Raw genomic sequence first — 21,644 nt, forward strand, 5'->3', positions numbered from 1 at the left:
ATGGATGGGTCAGGTGCGTTCTTATGTGTTGGATCTATATCTTCTGGTGGTTAACTCAATCCGGCTTGAAGGACCATGAATTAGAGGATGATGGCTCTCTACACTGATTGAGTAGTAAGTTATGGAGATTGTACTCTTATTAAAGAGACGGTGAGAGAGACAGTTCCTCGGTATATGGTTATTTAATGTTGATTGGAGATTAACAATGTATGTTTTCTGATATGACCTTAAAAAATCTATGCTTGTTTTCTCATGCACCATTGACCCAGGAAAATGTGCCCTAGTGGGTGTCAATCCCCTGGACATTCATGTGGCAGAGTTAAAACACTATGTCCAGAGAGAGACAGAGGTGGTGAAGGTGGCTAGGGATGTGGTGAAGGAGCTTGAGGAGCTGCCATCTCACGGCCCACTGGCCCTGGCTGAGGTTATATATATATAGCTTGGTTATATATATAGAAACACTTTTTGTTTTTGTTTTACTATTCTATTAGAAAACAGTACAAAATTAATATCAATTCATAGGGACTAAGGGCCCTTTCGTAAAATGTGTTTAAGATTGGAAAAACGTTATCAGGTTCTTGATTTTTACATTGGAACATTTGTTTTTGTTTCTATGCTACGTGTGTTTGAGGAATTGCATACAGTATATCTCTACGAGGCCCGATTCCGTGTGTAAGAGTTGGCTCAGAAACTACTTCTTCTGCATCTTTCTCTGGAGTACTGCCTGAGGGAGTCCTCTCAGGAAGCCATCCAGGAGCCTGTCACCAAAGAGGGGCTCCCTACAGGATCCCCTCCCCCCGCGGGATGATGAAAAGTTGTTTCTCCCTTTCCTCCTCAACCTCCTCATCCTTACTTAAGCCGGCCTCTCTAACAGGTAATCACTCTCTTCAAACCTTACAGATATTTTATGTATGTTTATGGATCTGAGGTAAAAGCAGAATGATAAAAAAACAAATTTAAGGTCTGTTCTCCTGATAAATGTAACATTTTACAGGCACATTTGAGGTCAGGCTTCTGGGATGTGAGGACTTGCTGAAATCCTTGCCAGGACGAGGCCAAATAACCAGCGCATCATCTGCTCCGGATAGCCCAACAGATTCCAAAATTGACAGCCAACCTGATCACACAGAAGACCTCTTCTGTAAGTTCCTGTATAAATGACCTTAGCCCTACTCATCCTTATTGCTATATTGAACATCCACTACCTCCTCCTCTCCTGCGGGGAGTGTATGTATGGTATTAAGTGCCCAGAGGGCTTGTGACTTCTTTGTTGAAGCTGTGGTTGCCGTGTTTGAATATCCCAAGTACTGTCCCTGTAGAACCAGCTCTTCTACATGTTATTGAAGTCAAGAACATACTGGACAGTAATATCTGACTTTGTGTCTGGCAGTGGAGATGAGTGCAGTGTTGAAACTGGATAACAGAGTGGTGGGTTGCACCCACTGGAAACCCCTGAACAAGCAGGCCTGGAGACAAAGCTTCAGCATCCAACTGGAGCAGGCATGTAGTGTCAATAGAGTGGGCAATTGATATTCTCATTGAAGTGGAAAGGGTGACTAGTAGAGCTAGTTCTTTTACAGAACACCAGGAGGAGCCATTGTTCTTCCCCTACCTGGTTGTATGGGAACTCAATGGAATGTGTTGTACATAGTCTGAATGTGTCTGTATTGGTAAAAGGTCATATTAATTCTCAGTTGGGAGATTAAACATATATTTCATATTTGGACCCCCACAGTCTTGGGAGCTGAGGATTGGGGTCTTCTGGCAAGAATGTAGGGTGATGTGTGCAGTCAAGTACCTGCGCCTGGAAGAGTTCCTGGAAAACCAACAACATTTTCTGTGTTTGTGCCTGGAGCCCCAGGGTACACTGTTCACTGAGGTGTGATTTGTTTATAGTTCCGAATATGAGATGGCATAGCCACAGTGCGGTCTATCAATCAGATATCCATATGTTCACACTACTTAATTTTCTGGTGGCTTTGCAGATTAATTTAGTCAAACCTGTGATTGAGCGCCAACCCAATCAAAGGTGCATTTTTTCAAAAGAGAAAGTTACTCTGTGTCACCTGCTTTGACCCTTTAGTCACAGATCGAATAGGCCTACTCATGTTACTGTTGATGATATTTACAGTATATTGTGTTGATGGATTGAACTCAGTGTTCTTTTCCCTCCACTCAGGGAAGAACTTCCTAAGTGTTGCCCAGGTGAACAGGAACTTTGCCACATGGAGCCATCTGATGATGAGTGTCCTGCCTCAATGCAGTTCCTTCACCGCTTTGAGTCTGTCTACTTCCTCTGATGTTGTGGTCAACCTGCCACTTTCCACCAATAAGGCCACTCTTAACCCCCTTACTGCCAGGGTGAGAGAAAGCACAGTGCTGCCCATGCAAACACAATACAGACAACGTGTGCATTAAGAACATCAACTGTAAAACAGTTATTGTGTGTTATGTGTTTATAAGAATATTTGGTTATGGGAGTATATGTAATATCATTATCACTACATGATTTCCCAGACTATATACATGACCAACACTGTGTTTCTCTTTTTGCTTAACGTAAGTGAAGAGCAGTCATCTAAAACATCTAGCACTGACCAGGGAAGATGCATCCCCAACATGATCTCAACAGCACAGAAAACATCACAAATTCCTACTCTGACAGAAAAAGTGGTGAACACCTCTACCAGCTCCACTGAACAGAAAACAGTAGTCAAATGTCATTTTGGTAAAGTCTTGTGCATAGAGTCCTTTAGAAGACTTTGATGAAATGTTATTCAAATGAATGACAGGTTTTGTGGGAATTCTTACATAGGGACACTCAGTCAATCTTAAACCAATTGTTTATTGATTGAAGATGGTTTATTGTTTGTCAGCGCGCTGGAGAGGTTCCAACCAACTTAGTGCACCATAGTGAACATCAAATACACAGATAAATAACCACAAATACACAAATATGTAATGTTATATAGTCAATGACTGGACATAAAACAGAATAAAGCCTTCCCTCTATCAGTCTTTTGCCAGTCTCCATTCCCAGGAGAAGATGAAGAGGAGGTGCTTGACAGCATAGTTAATGTTCATTGTCCTGGATGTCTCTCTCCAGACTCCATCTCCATCACTCAAAAGGTAACCACCCCCCTTTTTCTTCTCATTTTGTCTCTCATATTTTTATATATTTGGAAACATCTCAGAAAGAGTTTTGTTATGAAGATACCAGTGTTTGATTTGAACCATCACCCTGTCTGTACATGCAGCTTCATGGTTTGGGGCTGCTTTGCTGCCTTAGGGCCTGGACAGCTTGCTATCAGACGGGAAAATGAATTCCCAAGTTTATCAAGACATTTTGCAGGAGAATGTAAGGCTGGCTGACAATTGAACCTCAACAGAAGTTAGGTGATGCAGCAGGACAACAACAAAGACAGAAGTAAATCAACAACAGAATACATTAAACAGAAGAAAATACACCTTCTGGAGTGGCCCAGTCAGTCCTGACCTCAACCCAATTGAGATGCTGTGGCATGACCTCAAGTGAGCGGTTCACACCAGACATCCCAAGGATATTGTGGAACTGAAACAGTTTTGTCAAGAAGACTGGCCCAAAATTTCTCCTGTCCATAGGGCAAGTCTGTTCCGCAACTACAGAAAACATTTGGTTGAGGTTACTGCTGCCAAAGGAGGGTCAACCTGTTATTAAATCCAAGGGTTCACATACTTTTCCCAACCTGCGCTGTGAATGTTTACGCAGTGTTCAATAAAGACATAAAAAAATGATAATTGTGTGTTATTGTCATGGCAGATTTCCTCCTCTTCCTCTGAAGAGTTGAAACAAGGATCGGACCAATACGCAGCATGATAGGTGTCCATGGTTTTTAATAAGGAAAAACTAAACATGAACACAGATATAAAATAATAAACATGAACTTGCAACAAAACAGTCCCATGTGGCACAAACACTGACACAGGAAACAATCACCCAAAGAATATGGCTGCCTAAATATGGTTCCCAATCAGAGACAACGATAGACAGCTGCCTCTAATTGAGAACCAATCTAGGCAACCATAGACATACAATTTACCTAGACAGGAAACAGCCCCATAAACATACAAACCCCTAGACAAGTCAAAACACATAAACCCCCATGTCACACCCTGACCTAACCAAAATAATAAAGAAAACAAAGATAACTAAGGCCAGGGCATGACAGTTATTAGTTTAAGCAGACTGTGTTTGTCTATTGTTGTGACTTCGATGAAGATCAGATAAAATGTTATGACCAATTGGTGCAGAAATCTGGTGATTTTAAAGGTTCACATACTTTTTCTTCCCAATGTACCTGGGTCCAGTCGTTCCCTATCAGCAAGGTGTGCTACTAACATATCTACCTACCAGTCAATTTATTTGACAGTTGATTATGATGGTACAATATTTATCTTGCTACTAAAACTGTCACGCCCTGACCTTAGAGATCCTTTTTATGTCTCTATTTTGGTTTGGTCAGGGCGTGAGTTGGGGTGGGCATTCTGTTTTGTGTTTCTATGATTTTCTATTTCTTTGTTTTGGCCTGTATGGTTCTCAATCAGAGACAGCTGTCTATCGTTGTCTCTGATTGGTTAACTTTGTTTGATGGCACATAGCCTTAAGCGGCACAGGTTGTTCGGTATTGGTTTGTTGGCGTCATTTTGATTAATTAAAGAGAATGTACGCTCACCACGCTGCACCATGTCCTCTCCTTTAAACAGGCGTGACAAAAACAGTTCAATAGTTGCTGCTAATAATTATGCATTACTGTATGAATGCCTGGATTACCACATCAATTAATGTAAATGATAAAATGAATGAATATTCATGTGATCACTAGTGTTTGGTGCCATCTGTCAATTGCAAAATTGTAAATAAATTATTTCCAATTGAGTAAAAGTTTTTCTCAAAGAATGCAGGTACTAATTCATCAAGCGTTTCAACATAAAAAACAGAGTACATCATTTGTTCAATATGACTGTTAAACAGAAAAATGAAAAAAGTCCACAGTACCATACGACAATTCTATTTTACACTACTTCAACTTGGCTAAAAATCTAAATGATGAAGGACGGCAGAATGGAAGTTCTAAGCGGCGCCACGACCCTGGCTTAATTCTATAGCCTGGTATGGGCATGGTGTCTGTAGAGCGGTCAGACTGTGTTGTGGCTCCCTCTCTAGTGCATCTGGTGGCGAGACATGAACTCTCAGGCGATGGAGATCAGATAGAGGGGGCAGCCCAGGAGCAGGAACACCACCGAGTACAACACACAGCGCCGCCAGCAGAAACCCATTCACACTGAGCCACAGTTTCCAAGTGGCGGCTGAATGGAAACCTGACCTGAAAGACAAAACATCTGTCATTTAACAGTACATCAAATTCTATTGTGTATGTGGGACCAAAAACATTTCAACTACATCTCAGGTTAAATCACCCACACTCACCAAGCAATCTGATGGACACAGAGTAGAGCAAGCAGCTGCACAGCCAGATAGATGATGATGAACCTGCGGTAGTTCCTCTCACCCACACAATTCTCTATCCATGGACTGTGATGGTCAAACCCCCGTATACAGTGTTTACAGGTCTGGCAGTACTTAGCTCTCATGGGCTGCTGCTTGAGACCAAGGGGAGAGAAGAAGCCATACATATTAATAACAACATAACACACACCCAATATTCAATTTAATCTGTGATCTAAGATTGTGGTAATGTAAGTATATAAGTTATTCCCCAAGTAACGATCTCACTGCAATTGAATGGTATTCTACCTGCTGTCCTACTTGTTAGTAAAAAGGAGCCACACCGACGCAGACAAGGAGTGGGGTTTTGAGGTATCGTCTACAATTCTTCACTTGAGCCCTGAGCACACTAACACATTCAAGGGCAACGATAATGTAATAGCCGAAAGTAATACATATTATAAGAAGGGTGGTTGGTTGAGAATATTGCTCACCTTGACACAGAGTGAACAAAGCCCGGGTGCATCAGAGAGAGAGTGAAATACAGCATCACTGACTGCAGGACCAGCAAGGAAAACACCACATGCTGCATAAACTCTCCACTCTCCTCTTGTCTTTGCAGATCTTAACAGGCGAGATATAAATTCACCAAAACACCACAGAAATCCAACACAGCAACAAGTAGAAGGTTGTTAAAATTACTATTGTATTCACTTTGGCTAAATTAACGTTATAAGGCTGGCTAGCCTGCAAGTTATCACTAGCTCATATTGTTGTCATAATGTGACAGTCTCCCAGTCGGTATTGCCTGGCAAGCTAACGTTAGCTTACTAGCTAAATGGCTAATGAAATTGTTTGGTCTCAAAGAGTAATTTACCAGTGTCCTGTAAGAATAGTATCAGTGTGATAACCCATGTTAGGATGACATGTACGGTCCTAATTAGCCAACCAAATCGAAACACGTTTTTAAACATCATGAAGTCGAACACTAGCTAACTAACTTTAGCTAGCAAAGTTATTAGTCTTCGATGAGGTTTAACGGCGGTTGGCATCCAATAAATGTTGCCTTACTGACACCAACTAGACTGGGGTATAATACTTTGCATGGAAAAAGAGGTTAAGTAAAAATAATACAAAATAAATACATGTTTTTGTTGTTGTTTTAAATACGCTGCCATCTAACTCTACACCCATAAACAAAAACACCACCCTATTCCACCATTTAAACCTATCTGGTCCTACCTTAGGCCAACGGCCTGAAAGGACTGGACTCCACTCGTCAACACACCCTGTAACTCTTTACACCAAGTCTCATACACCCAAATACTTTTCTGCAGCTGCCACCACAACTTCTATTTCCTGCAACTTTATGTTCCATCCCTGCGGTACAGTTGATAACCACTTAAGAGGTGAACTAGGAACTAGGGCTGACCCCAATTTAGTCAACTGGTCGATTGTTTGGTTGTTAGGCTGTTGGTCGGTGGGTTTGTGCCGGTGATGTCTGGTGAGGACCTGCATTACAACGGGGTACAAGCCCTCAGCCCAGCCTCTCTCAGCCTATTGCGGACAGTCTGAGCACTGATGGAGGGGATTGAGCATTCCTGGTGTAACTCAGGCAGTTGTTGTTGCCATCCTGTACCTGTCCTGTGCAGGTGTTGTTACATGTGGTCTGCCACTGCGAGGACGATCAGCTGTCCGTCCTGTCTCCCTCTAGCACTGTCTTAGGCTTCTCACAGTACGGACATTGCAATTTATTGCCCTGGCCACGTCTGCAGTCCTCATGCCTCCTTGCAGCATGCCTAAGGCACATTCAAGCAGATGAGAAGGGACCCTGGGCATCTTTCTTTTGGTATTTTTCAGTCAGTAGAAAGGCCTCTTTAGTGTCCTAAGTTTTCATAACTGTGACCTTAATTGCCTACCTTCTGTAAGCTGTTAGTGTCTTAACGACGGTTCCACAGGTACATGTTCATTAATTGTTTATGGTTCACTGAAAAAGCATGGGAAACCCTTTACAATGAAGATCTGTGGAGTTATTTGGATATTTACGAATTATCTTTAAAAGACAGGGTCCTGAAAAAGGGATGTTTCTTTTTTTGCTGAGATATATACACATATATATAAAACCAAATATTCCAATGCAAAGACTATTCCCTAAAGAGAATTAGTGGAATGTAAAGACCCTGTAGGAAAACATGCCTGTTACATGTTCAGTACACTCAGTGACAATAAGAACCTCAGACAGAAAAATCTTGGCCTACTTGACCTCTGACCCATTATCTCCATGGGGCCTCTTGAAGGTAAAACATAAAAATGGGCTAAAGATCTGGAAATCTACAGGCCAACTTGGATTCTAATCCTACACTCACACAGGTATTCCAAACCCTCTGTCAGCATAGTCTCTATGAGTCTCACTGGGTGTTTCCTAACCCAACCAGCCCCTGACCTGACAGGCCTGAGTTATCATTACGGTTAAGCTGTTTAACTACAACCACCATTGGTGGGTCGCTGTCCATAGTCAGTGGATAGTCAAGGTCAAAGGTTATGTGACTGTTGATGGAGCTTGTGCTACCAGTGGCATCATCAGAATGCCTTTCTTCTTCAGAGGGTTCGGACATTTCTTCTCTAAAGGTTAGCTCTGACACGCTTGTGCCACCAGTGGCACCCTCAGAATGTGGTGAGTTCTGAGGGTTCCTCGCCAGTGGCCCATCTTCCAGCACATCTGGGGTCTCTTCTTCAGAGGGGTTTGACTGTGTTTCACCAGAGGTCTGCTCGGATACCCACACACTAGTCCTCTCACCCATGTCCATTTCTGGTATATCATTCAAGGACGAGGCCTCCATCTCTTCACTCTGATCCTCACTGTCTCCCGTATTAGGTGGCTCCAAGGAAGTTTCAGGGAGAGGCAAGAGGTTTACAGGTATAATCAGATTACGGTGGACTGTTTTCTCCTGGCTAGTCGACATGTTCTGTATCTTGAATATGTGGATGTCACTATTCTTCTCCGTAACAATATAGAGGTTGTTCTCCCAACGATCAGCCAGCTTCCTCTTTCCAAGTTCACCCTTATTCGCCAGCAGCACCCGATCACCGACCTCCACAGGAGCTCCTCTGATCTTCCTGTTGTAGAGGCCTGCATGCCTCTTCAGCTGTTTGGTTGCCAACATCTGTACCATCTCCATGGCCTCCCTCAGGTCTCTCGTTAGGGACTTGATGTACTCGTCATAGTCTACAACCTGAGTCTTGCAGCATGGTACCAAACAGCATGTTGACAGGCAGACATGAGACTCTCCCCAACATCAACTGGAATGGGGCTTGGCCTGTGGTTTCATGGACTGTACAGTTGTAGGCGAAGGTCAACGACTTCTGGGGCCACCTGTGCTTTGCTCCCGTATGTAAGGCCCTGATCATGTTTCCCAGCGTTCTGTTGAACCTTTCAACTCCCCCTGTTCCCCATCGGATAGTAGGGAGTCATGTGCGACTTCTGGACTCCTGCAGCACTCAAAAACTCAGCAATCAATTTACTTTCAAAGTTGGCCCCTTGGTCGGAGTGGATACGACGAGGAAAACCAAACACACAGAAGATGTTGTTCCACAGCTGAAGGGCCACTGCTTTAGTTGATTGGTTCGAACACAAGAAGGCATGGGCCATCTTAGTAAAATGGTCAGTAACGACCAGAACATCCAAGGACTTGATGTTGGAGTCTTCAGCAGACCAGAAGTCCACACACACCAACTAGAGGGGCTCAGTCATGATGATGCTCTACAATGGAGCTCTGGTCTCTTGCTCGGGGGCCTTACTGAACACACACCCCTTGAAGCTCTTGATGTACTCTCTCACGTCAGACTCCAGACCATGCCAGAAGAACCTTTGTCTCGTCAGGTACAACGTCTGCTGTTGCCCCTGATGACCAGCTTCATCGTGGACACCCAGACTGTTGCACTTATGGAGGTGGGTACTACATACTGGTACGTCTTCTTCTTTGACAGTGAACTTTTGGTAACACGATATAGTACACACATTTTCAGAGTGAGCTTCTCCCAGGTCTTCAGAATCTGCAGCCTTGATTGGTTCATGGCCATGTTCCCTCCTAGAAGGTCTCCAGTCCCTGTCCACGTAGAAAACAACTCTGGCTAGTGCGTCATCTTGACGCTGCTTTGATTTCAGGTCATCACAGGATAGCACTCTCACATCTGACATCTCAGATGGCACCAGTGACTAAATGAGCTGAGGCAGTAGCAGTGCACAGTCGTGTAGACCAGCCTTCCCTTGTGACTTCAGGACTGCTGACACTGCTTCCTTTGACAGAGAACCAGGAGAGGGATAGGAGGTAGTTTGGTAGTTCATTACAATTTCACAGGAATCTGCCTCAATTGATGGTGAGCAGCTCTCGAGGTCAAATGGGCGGTTTGAAAAGTGGAGCACATGATGCACCTTCTCAGCATGTACTCCCGCAGCTTCTTCCAGCAACGCCTTGTATGGAACCCTTGTGATGCGGTGGAGAGCGGTCGGCTGCACTAATGGCTGTTTACTGAGTGCATCAGCAATGACATTCTTGGAACCAGGGATGTTCTTGACGTCCAACTCAAATGGAGAGAGCTAAGCAACCCATCTCTGTTCAGATGTCCAATTTGGGCTGGGACAGGATGTACGTTAATGGGTTGTTGTCTGTCCATACAGTAAAAGGCTTGCCTCTTAGCCAATGACTAAACCTCTTGCAGACAGCCCAGCGTAAAGCAAAAAAATTCTAACCTATGGGCATGATACTTTGACTGTGCACAAGTAAGTGATTTGCTAGCGAAATACTCCCGGTCTGGCTGCAGACCCTTCCTCTCTCCTTCACTGCAGCCGAGGTGAGTAAAACATTTAAACGTGTTAACCCTCGCAAGGCTGCAGGCCCAGACGGCATCCCCAGCTGCGCCCTCAGAGCATGCGCAGACCAGCTGGCTGGTGTGTTTACGGACATATTCAATCAATCCCTATCTCAGTCTGCTGTTCCCACATGCTTCAAGAGGGCCACCATTGTTCCTGTTCTCAAGAAAGCTAAGGTAACTGAGCTAAACGACTACCTCCCCGTAGCACTCACTTCCATCATCATGAAGTGCTTTGAGAGACTAGTCAAGGACCATATCACCTCCACCCTACCCGACACCCTAGACCCACTCCAATTTGTTTACTGCCCAAATAGGTCCACAGACGATGCAATCTGAACCACACTGCACACTGTCCTAACCCATCTGGACAAGAGGAATACCTATGTGAGAATGCTGTTCATCGACTACAGCTCGGCATTTAACACCATAGTACCCTCCAAGCTCGTCATCAAGCTCGAGACCCTGGGTCTCGACCCCACCCTGTGCAACTGGGTACTGGACTTCCTGACGGGTCGCCCCCAGGTGGTGAGGGTAGGCAACAACATCTCCTCCCCGCTGATCCTCAACACTGGGGCCCCACAAGGGTGCGTTCTGAGCCCTCTCCTGTACTCCCTGTTCACCCACGACTGTGTGGTCACGCACGCCTCCAACTCAATCATCAAGTTTGCGGACGACACAACAGTGGTAGGCTTGATTACCAACAACGACGAGACGGCCTACAGGGAGGTGGTGAGGGCCCTCAGAGTGTGGTGTCAGGAAAATAACCTCACACTCAACGTCAATAAAACTAAAGAGATGATTGTGGACTTCAGGAAACAGCAGAGGGAACTAACCTTGAGTGGCTGCTGCCAACACACTGACTCAACTCCAGCCACTTTAATAATGGGAATTGATGGGAAATTATGTAAAATATATCACTAGCCTCTTTAAACAATGCTACCTAATATAATGTTTACATACCCTACATTATTCATCTCATATGTATACGTATATACTGTACTCTATATCATCTACTGCATCTTTATGTATTGCATGTATCACTAGCCACTTTAACTATGCCACTTTGTTTACATACTCATCTCATATGTATATACTGTACTCGATACCACCTACTGTATCTTGCCTATGCTGCTCTGTACCATCACTCGTTCATATATCTTTATGTACATATTCTTTATCCCCTTACACTTGTGTGTATAAGACAGTAGTTTTGTAATTGTTAGTTAGATTACTTGTTGGTTATTACTGCATTATCGGAACTTGAAGCACAAGCATTTCGCTACACTCGCATTAACATCTGCTAAACATGTGTATGTGACAAATAAAATTTGATTTGAGGATTTGATTTGGCACCTGGGAGAAGAAAGCCATTACTAGATGCATCTACAGACAGCAAAGAAAGGTCTACTAAAGTCAGGGTGGGCTAGCATGACCTGATCGAGGAGAGCTTGTTTTAACTGACTGAAGGCCTGTTTGCACTCACCAGTCCAGTCTGCTGCGAGTTTCCTATGTATTCCTTGTTTTTTCTTGCCTTTTCCATAGCGTAGCGCCTTCGTTCCAGTTGTCAGCTCATGCAGCAGCTTAGAGATGGTGAAGCACCCCTCAATGAACTGCTGGTAATAGACTATCATTCCGAGAAAGGACCGAATCTTCCCCTGGGAGGGCACATCCGTGTTATCCTCAATGTGATCCTTCTCTGTCATCTCTGGATTGGCTTCACTTTTTCTGGGTCTGTGGCGAACCTCCTTCACTGATGACATGCCCCAAGAACCACACTGACCTCCTTGTGAAATGGAATTTCTTTGCAGCCAATTTCAGATCTTGGGCTTTGAGAAGCTCAAAAACGGACTCCAAACGTTTCAAAGTTCTTCAGTCGAAGACATAACCACCCAGGGCCGCCAGAGCATCAACTTGACGAGGTCGAGGGTGATTATCCTTTACGGTGCGAGAATTGAGCTATTGGAAATCTGTACACAGTCTCAGATCGACAGACTTCTTCCAGACCAGCACGAGCGGGGAGGCATACTCACTGGATTTCCTGATTATCTCTCACTCTTCCATGTCATCCAAGGCCTGCCCGAGCTTGTCATAATGGTTAGGGGAGAGCCTACGCTAAGGTAGGCTAAAAGGCTTGGTGTCACTGAGGCTGATGCGATGGACATAACCAGTAGCCATCCCGCAATCTAGTTTGTGCCGGTAGAAGGTAGACTCGTAGCGGACTAAAATATGAACTAGCTTGGCCTTACACTATTGTGAGACCTGAGTGGACTCAATGTCAATGTCACCTTGCCCTAACTCACTTGTCACTTTATGCGGTTTGAAGTCAGTCAAGGGTCAAGCTATCTGCACTACCAGTGAGGGATTGAGGGATTGACAAATACCCAGCCATTGCTCCACAATGTCGCCACTGTTCTCCCCACTAGAATGTTTTTCGAGGCAGAGGTGGCAGAGGTGGTGTGAATAACAATGATCTATTGTGCTGTGATTTGCATCCCCACAACTTTTCTTTGCAAAGATGGGTTCGCCCTTCTCCCGGGCCTCCTCTGGAAACAGTTATCATAGGTTGCTGTGGCCTCTGCTCCAAGACCAGTTCAAGCATGGCAATCAAACAATCCAATGCCTCACGTTCATTGGCATGGGAAAGTTACTAGCATAACAGCGTCACTAAATAATCATACTATCACCACATACAAGTAATGAACCATATATTGTATTTCCCCCAATCACTCATGCTAGAAAGAGCTGAAAATTCTGCACGCAAGAGAGAATGTAAAAGTACATGCACACACTAGGCCTCCGGTGTGCATCAGCAACCACCGAACTTCTTTTGACTTCTATTTTAGCCCTTGGTAACGCAGAAGCTCGTTGGCGTGCGCGAGCAGTATGCAATAATTGAATTTAATGGATTTCTCAATGTATTTTGCAACGCTCGCGCACGCGACTTGTCCAGTCTGGTCAGCATGTAACCAACCCTTTTACATGCCCATAAGCTCAACACCTGTAAAATAATGGAGTCGGCTCAAGCTCTTATGGGATAACGGAAATATCCTCACTTTAGTCAGGCAAAGCCTCATCAAAACTCAGAACAGAATTAATCTTGTTTCGTCACAGTACCAAACACTGGGACTCTTCCCCTTCAGTTGGTCCATTTTCAGCTACGCCGGTAAACATTCCTTTCAATGACACCCTTTTCTTGATAAAGCAATAACTATAGGCCAATACAATGTGTTTCACACAAACGCAACGTTTATAAAAACACGTAAAAACACTGAATCTTAGAAATACCCTTATTGAACATCCACGTCCAAGTAAAGGGACACACTCAAGGAGTCAAGAAATACACCAAAGACGTGAATATAACATACCCTTTTTATTTATTTGCTCAAAGAACATTGAACCAAATGGTCTATTAAAAAAATGATTTAACCAAAGTTAATGTGGCTTCCAACTTTGTATCGAAAGTTAATGCAAAACCTTCAAATGTGTCTCCAGTATTAAAGTGCATTAGTGTTAATCTACACAAAGCTCTAAAATCAAGTTTTGGTTTTAGGTACAAAGACATTGATTAAGTGACTTGACAACCAAAATAAGCAATTATTCTCAATAACAAAACCACCAATGTAAACAAACAAACTATTAAAATATATATAGAGGACAAATAGGCTAAATTGACTCAATTTAAAGCTCATGTGAACTTATTTTGCAAACATACCCACTTCTTAATATATAATGGTAAATATGGCTCTTCAGTTAGTTTTCCAAAACAAGTCAAACTTATGAGCATAAAGCCAGTTACGGCCGTGTTCTGAACAAAAACGTAATGCTGTCACTGTCAACGTCAAACCAAAAAAATGAATAAATATTAGATCAATGTGGACATCAATACTTCACTCAATCAGAAATACAGTGTCAATTCAGTCAGAAACGGCAGTGCGAATAAATTAGTCATCTGTAAGGATTGAGAAGGGAAAATATTCACCATATGTGCTTTTGTCCTATTGCCTACATACAGGGAAGGGAACACTAATTAATATAAATGTTCATATCAGGCAAAGACAAAAGCAGGTGTGGGGGGGAAGAACCAATAACTACTCAGAAAACCTGTTAATGCTAAGGAAAATGTCTGAATATATCATGTTAGACTGGGAATAACTGAAGTGGTTTCTACTTAAGGGGACTGGTGCAGTTTGAACTGTTACATAACCTGATTTACTGAGTGAAGCCATAGAAACAGGACAATTTTCAGAGGCACTATACCACAAACTGGCAACAAGAACAAGAATTGGTCCCCAATTATGGTGTTACTCACTCAGTTGGGTAGATATTTAACCAACATTGATTATAGAATTCTGGTCCTAACTCAACAATTGAGCATCTAAATAGAAAACTAAATAATAGCAGCAACAGCAATATTGAGAGAAGCTCCCCCTTCCCTCTGTTTCAGCTCACAGAGTTGATACCATTTCATTCTGTTGTCCCTTGTTCTCCATCTTCTGGCATTCACAGAATGAGATGGCTCCATAAACCTCAAGTAGCAAGAGTCAGATTTCTTAGCCTCAACTGAGGGGTTGAAGATCCATTCAGATGTTGGGTGTCCCCTCATCTCGACTTAACTCCCAGCGACATTTTCAGGTTCTCGTACACCACATAGCTGATGCTGACAGCTGGAATGACCTTCAGGAAGTTAGGGGCCAGGCCCCTGTAGAGACCAGTGGCCCCCTCTGTCTGGATGATTTGTTTGAAGAGCCCTGACATTGTCATCTGTGGGCTGCCCTCCAGCATGGCTATTGGAGATAAATGGCAGCCAGCATTAGAGCCAAGGAACAGAAAAACTTGTAGTCATTTATAACCGCATCTAAATAAAATGAGGAAAATATGATCTATTCCAATAAGCAGTGTACATTAGGGGTGCATTGTGGAAGCTCTCACCTTGTGCCTGCATGCGGGTCCTGACCAGGGCTAGGGGGTAGCTGGCCAGCTGACCACAGGTGCTGGATACTGTGCCACATCCAAGCAGAACTAACACTCCCGGGTCAGTACTGTTGGCACCATACTTCTCTAACCAAGAGTTCTTCAATGTCTGTGGAAAAAGGAACATATTCAGAGACTATTCCAAATGGAGCCTAGAATGCAGTAAAAACATGTAACTAGAGATTTGTAAAAGCCTTCTGGGTCTCTTACCTCATACACAGCCAGGTCCATTCCAGCGTAGGGGATGATGCCCATCATGTTGGGGATGAAGCCCTTGTAAAAGGCACGTAGTCCCTCTCTCCTGAAGATGCTCTTTGCACAGTCAGAGATGCCAGAGTACTGACCAGTCTTTCGCAGGGCAAGCCGTGTTTTCAGAACCTGGTGAGCAGAGAGAAAAAACTGAAAACCTAGCAGGTGGCATGTAATCGGCAAGAAAACATTGGCATTACAAACTTTCAAATCACAAGTGTTTGTCCTCATCCTGATAACAATCACAGGTGTAATCGTCCCTATCTGACGGCTGCTCACCTCCATGGGGTAGATGGTGCTCTGAGCGATGACTCCAGCCATCGAGCCAGCTACAAAACGCTCCAGGATGCCAAGTGTCTCCTTATCACTGCCAATCAAATGCTTGATCTACATCAGTGGCCGTTGAAAGAAAAGTGAGGGGATGAGATAAGAGACACCATTAGAACATAAACTTGGTCATCACATACAGAATTTAGATGGAGTTATAATAAACGGTATACGAGTCCAGACTTTCCCTAAATTAAGTAAAATGATACAGGAGTAAGTGTTTCATTGCATGGATTACCTGCTCATAGGCCATGAACTTGATGGCTGATTCAGGGGCGATTTTGATAATGTTGATTCCATTCCCTCTCCACAGCGACCTCATCCCACCTTCTTTGATCATCTGGGTGAGCCCACTCATGATGCACATGTTGTTGCTACGGGAACCATGGACCTGACAAATCAAGAATATAAAGTGTTTATCATACAGAAGTCAAATGACCAATAAGATAATTGGGGCCGTATTCCAACTTGATCTGTGTGCTTAATGTTCAGCCAAGTCACCAATTGACGCCAATTCATGATTTTGACAAACGTTTACATTGTGCAAGCTTATTATAACTGAATCGGGCCCTTCCTCCTCAAAACATTTATTCATTCATTTAAGTATTGAGGCATTCACTCTGAGAATGTGAGTACAATGTGGAACAAGTCAAAGTGTACTGGGGTCAGTTGCACCAACCCAGATGACTTGTTCAAACAGACCCACTGACGTCAATCGGGAGTCCACACTTTGCTATCACGTAAAATCCTATCTACTCACTCCTGACTTATCTGCCGCTGCAGCCAATCACATCTCAACAGAGAAGGTGTGCTGGCTCTCAGCCACAGTAATTGGTCGGCTGGATGAGCCAGGGGGGGAACAAACAGCCTCTAGGACCCTTGTCCCCATGTTTTGGCACATTTACATACTCATTAACCCATGTATGACTCTTAGGTAATCGCTCTTGCAACAGTTCTGTTATTTGCCTACAAGTTATGCAAGATGCCCACTTTCACTCAACAATTAACAGGTAATTAAGGACAAGGTGTACCATTCCTAGGACTTCAAGTGCTGTTGGGAATACAGGGCTGTGGTGGTAACTAGGACAGTAGATCAAGGGCTTCTTACCTGCATGAGTACTTTGAGTCGGTCTAAGGGAGCGGTGAATGTTCGGGACACTGCTCCTGCACCTCCGCCTGCTACCAGATGCCTCCACCACATCCCTGTCAGTTTCTCCTCTGTCGTGAAGTCATCAGGCACCATCAGATTGTCACCTACGTCAAACAGCTAGAGAGCAGACAGATTGAACATTAGTATAATTATCCACTACTAGCCCATTTATTTTGTCCCAAAATACATTAGTTATCCAAGAACAGCTGCAACAAGTTTAGTCAAGCTATAAGGGGTGAGCTGACATTTTCAGTGTGTGGGATTTCTAAGGCCTCATGTTTACACAAACCATTCATTTAGGTGGTGACGAGGGACAAGCAGTATTGACAGCTAAATGTGCGTCAGAGAAGACTCTGCCCTCATCCAATTAGAGCAAAGGTCGCAGGTTATGAGGCTTTAGGTCAGTTGACTTAATGTTCCGAGTTAGGAAGCAAGTTGGATTCTACACGTTTCCTGTTCTGATATTTTTGGGACACTGCTGTGTAATCAGACATTAAACCAGTTAACACAAGGGTGCTTCTGCTTTAATGCCGTGGTTCGGACTTGACGTGCACTCCTGATATTATGAGGGTGAAGACGGAGGGGAATGGTCCCTCCTTTTAACACTGTTTGTTGCACAATGACCATCTCGGTCAGCCAGGGAGCCTCCCCAGACATAGTTTAAGTCCCAAGAGAGGTGCCTTTGCAAAATCCATACTAGAGTACAGGCTTTATCCCTCTTTACCATGCCAGCACCAAATCACTAACTGAAAGCTATTTAATGACAGGCAAGAACTTAGAAAATTGGCAGCACCTGTTATGCAAGTGTAATTAATACTACTGCCACATGTTAGTCTGGCCAAAGTGACTCAAGAGTAAATGCTGCTTGACATTTTCCCTGGCCTTTGTGTAAGGTGGTCATCTCATCTCCAAGGGAGTATGTCTGAATATTTTTAGCCCCAGCTCAACCTATAAAGGCTGTTCTGTAGCTTTTGGCACATTGGAGAGGTAAGCAGGCTAAGATTGAGAAGCCGCCTCGCCCATTAAGGCGTACAGTATTTCAATACCCCACCCACACGCTGCCCAAGATTACACTGTCCCATGAATGTGGTTCTAAGAAGGCAGGGGATCATTTTATTCTCCTCCTACCTCTTTACAAACATGATGATCTTACATAAGGGATAATTAAACCTTTATCAACATTTTATATAAGGGGTAATTAAATTCAACCTAATTTTTTTAGCAAAATCTTGTATTCAGAGCTTTCCTGTCCTACACCAATTAGTAACGAATAATATTAATTGGTGACACACATCCATTCGGTGTTGATCTATACAATAGGATTAACATCCCCATTCACAATATTGAACTTTAAAGGCTATTGTCAGTGGATACAGAGTGTACTCAAATTCATGTTAAATATAATTCAAATCTCTGCTTTGTGGATAGTTATTTCACATCCTCCCTCCTCACCGTGGAGTGTTTCCAGTATAGGGTGATCTCAGGGATGTTGTTCTCTTTGGGCTGTAGCGGAGGGTAGTTGCTCCACTCATTCCAGTCGATGGTCATTGTTCCATTCTTATCCATGCTATTTAAAAAACAAACAGATTAAAACAAAACCATAAACACTTGAGAATATGAATCAAACTGGTAATAATAGCTATACTGACAACATTGACCAAAATCATAAGGAAACACTGTTTCATCCTAATACCTTACCTCTGTAGGACCTTCTCTGCATGCTGCTGGGATATGTGAACACCAAGGTCCTGGAGAGACTGCATGATCTCCTTAGAATCCATTTGATCTGAATCACAATGGAAGACAATTCATCACAATTCCACCTGAATCCAAACAAAGTGTATTTTATGGTGGCTTAGACATGTTCTGAAACTAAGTTCAGATGTGCATAATAGCATACCAGCTCTACTTCTGTCCAGGTTCTTGAAGACGAGTTTCAGATCTTTCTCCTGATCTTGTAAATAGTGAACAAACTCCTCAAAGACCATCTGTCCATCCAGGTCATTGTCTACACTTTTCACCGCTTTCTGCAAGGGCAAAAAAACTAAATGATCAACAAAATTGCTTTCTTATAACAGACACCATGGAGGACAATAGAAAATCAAACGACAAAAGTAAACCCAAGACTGGAGCTTATCTGGAGGGGGACAATACTAATTGAATGCATGTAAGCACCTGACATGAGGGTAAGGTGACTGTTGGGTGAATAATGTCAAACAGTGCATTTCTCATCACTCAATATCCAGCCAAGACAAAGCACTTCAACAATGTCTCTGATCGAGGCAAAGAACACCAAGGCACTATGTTGAAAGCCATTGACTCAAACCCATTTAAAACTATTTTGTCCCATGTTTAAATGCCATTCTATGTGAGAGAGAACAACGTGTATTCACTTTCAAATGTGACATTAGGCCTGTAACATGGACAGAAAGAATGCTCCCAATGGGAGCGTTGTCACACAACTGCCAAAATAAAGGGAACATTTGAGTAAATGAGGGACACAAAGCATATTGAAAGCAGGAGCTTCGACACAGGTGTAGTTCCTGAGTTAACGAATCAGTTGACCCAAATCATGATGGAATGTTGTGTATAACAATACTCAGTTGCCCATTATTTTGGCCACCATGGCTAAGATCTCAGTGACTTTGAAAGAGCAGTCTCAAAGGAGCATGGGGGGGGTTAAAAGATGTGTCAGTCACCAGATCTCAACCCAATTGAACATTTATGGGAGATTCTGGAGAGGTGCCTGAGACAGCGTTTTCCACCGCCATCAACAACTCTCCAATAGAGTAACAGACACTTGTAGAATCTATGCCAAGGCGCATTGAAGCTGTTCTAGCGGCTTGTGGTGGCCCAAAGCCCTGTTAAGATACTATGTTGGGGTTTCCTTTATTTTGGTAGATACCTGTAGTTCAAGACAGTAGAGCAAATTACACCAGGCCAGAAACTCAACTGCTGATGCCTCAGTCTATTTTAGACCAGGTAGGTCGACGGGCTTAGCACAAGTTGGCAGGTCAACTTGTCATTAAGGATATAGATACATGTCCACGACACTAATACCTATGCCTGAAGACACGAGGGCTCGAATCACGATGCCAACCTCGGCCAAGAACATCATGTCTTGCCTCTGTGGGTCACGCAGTCTTGAGGGTCAATTAACTTGTCTTGCATGCATGGGGCGGCAGGTAGCCGAGTGGTTAGAGCGCTGAACAAGGCAGTTAACCCACCGTTCCTAGGCCGTCATTGAAAATAAGAATGTGTTCTTAAGCGACTTGCCGAGTTAAATAAAGGTCAAATAAAATAACTGTAATTTAACAATTCCATCATGTTTCAGTGATTTCTTAATTTGCCTAATTGACAACCCTGAATCTGCTGGTTTAGGGTCACTGATATGCAATTCGACTAATAAGATGCACATTAAAACTTAAACTAGAAGTGTTCGCCGGCCAAAGCCCAATGCACAATCAATGTAGAGAATAATAAAATTGTCTATGCCTTCAGTGTTAGATTGTTTTATAATTCTTAAACTGTAGAGTCAAAGAATTCTAACATTGATGAAGCAAATGCAAATTCATTTTTCAAATATATTAATGAATATCAGGGGCCACATGTATCCCTCGGGGGAACTCCTTGAGTAGGGGCTTAGAGTTTAAAGTCTGTCTATATAATGTTATATGAAATTACGAGTTCTATCTTGAATTCCATAGGTCTGAATCATTGTTGCATTCAATTCCTGCTGAAACCTTTAAACATTATGGTCTGATGTGGTGGATTACATGCAACACTATGCAGTAGGTGAGATTTCGACAAACACAGACTACAGGAAGGAGGGGGTTGTATTAACAGGTATTGTTAATTGTTAAAAAACGTATAGTTCAGGACAAAGACAAATTAAATCACTCAAAATGTAAAACTTGCTATGAAGTTTGCAGAAGCATATAAATACATATGTAAAAGAATAGAGTGCAAGTCTTACCTTTCGCCATTTCCGATAAATTGAATATTCTTGGGACGGTAGAAACACACTCAATTTGAAGAGCGATTTCAGCTCCGATGGTAGTCCATTGGACTCATAATACTCGAATTCAATAGGATCCGAATTCGGAACAGGCACATACAGGCACAGGCCAAGCATGTTTAAATTTAAGAAAAAGCCACTCCACAATAAATAAATAAATAAAAAGTACACAAAAGATTGATAAATTCCCTAGGCGTGTTACTACTAAAACGCCGGTAAAGAAGTACCTCTTGTTATAGAAATCTATGAAACCACACCCTTCTGAAAATAGAGCCATTTTATTGGCTCTTATGATGATCTTCTTGCCCCCCTCTCTCGGTAACGTCATTTGCTATCGACCAATCACTACATCATTCATTTGACAAGCATTGATCTTGCGTGAAAGCTGCTCAATCACCCCCAACCCCTCCCTCAGACTATTGTGCCACGTTCATATCCTATTCAGGAACTAGGAAACTCGGAAATGTCAGACTTGCTAACTAGTTGCACGCGTACTGCGTTCAACCAGTTAGCAAGTCGAATATTACCGAGTTTCCTAGTTCTGACTAGTAGTTGAACGTAGCATTAACCCT

At 43.1% G+C, this 21,644-nt stretch overlaps 1 protein-coding gene, 1 long non-coding RNA gene and 1 pseudogene across 3 annotated transcripts; 1 reads left to right on the forward strand and 2 right to left on the reverse strand.

Annotated features, from left to right (window-relative positions):
- Positions 1 to 2,418, forward strand: LOC135513627 (serine/threonine-protein kinase N2-like; annotated as a pseudogene).
- A 2,200-nt stretch (positions 2,419 to 4,618) lies between these two features.
- On the reverse strand, positions 4,619 to 12,706 carry LOC135514236 (uncharacterized). 2 transcript variants are annotated; one of them, XR_010451646.1, is made up of 3 exons: positions 11,841 to 12,706; positions 5,468 to 5,637; positions 4,619 to 5,363 (listed from the first exon to the last, which is right to left on the reverse strand). It is a non-coding gene; the product is annotated as an uncharacterized LOC135514236 (long non-coding RNA). The 2 variants fall into 2 exon arrangements; XR_010451645.1 differs by lacking the exon at positions 11,841 to 12,706 and adding an exon at positions 5,980 to 6,433.
- A 1,006-nt stretch (positions 12,707 to 13,712) lies between these two features.
- slc25a25a (solute carrier family 25 member 25a) lies at positions 13,713 to 21,305 on the reverse strand. The gene is made up of 10 exons (XM_064937561.1): positions 21,031 to 21,305; positions 18,955 to 19,081; positions 18,753 to 18,840; positions 18,507 to 18,621; positions 17,013 to 17,171; positions 16,143 to 16,295; positions 15,857 to 15,964; positions 15,539 to 15,706; positions 15,287 to 15,437; positions 13,713 to 15,141 (listed from the first exon to the last, which is right to left on the reverse strand). The coding sequence occupies exons 1-10, from the start codon at positions 21,187 to 21,189 to the stop codon at positions 14,957 to 14,959; spliced, it is 1,413 nt and encodes a 470-aa protein (XP_064793633.1). The 5' UTR covers positions 21,190 to 21,305; the 3' UTR covers positions 13,713 to 14,956.
- Positions 21,306 to 21,644: the final 339 nt, after the last annotated feature.

The sequence above is a fragment of the Oncorhynchus masou genome, chromosome 25, assembly GCF_036934945.1.
Source record: "Oncorhynchus masou masou isolate Uvic2021 chromosome 25, UVic_Omas_1.1, whole genome shotgun sequence".
In the NCBI taxonomy this organism is placed as follows: Eukaryota; Metazoa; Chordata; class Actinopteri; order Salmoniformes; family Salmonidae; genus Oncorhynchus; species Oncorhynchus masou.

Coding starts and splice junctions, on each gene's coding strand:
- slc25a25a (XM_064937561.1), bottom strand. CDS start 21,189: ATGCTTGGCCTGTGCCTGTATGTGCCTGTTCCGAATTCGGATCCTATT. Junction 18,841..18,954: donor CCTGGACAGAAGTAGAGCTG/GTATGCTATTAT, acceptor ATTGTGATTCAG/ATCAAATGGATTCTAAGGAG. Junction 18,622..18,752: donor GCAGAGAAGGTCCTACAGAG/GTAAGGTATTAG, acceptor TTTTTTAAATAG/CATGGATAAGAATGGAACAA.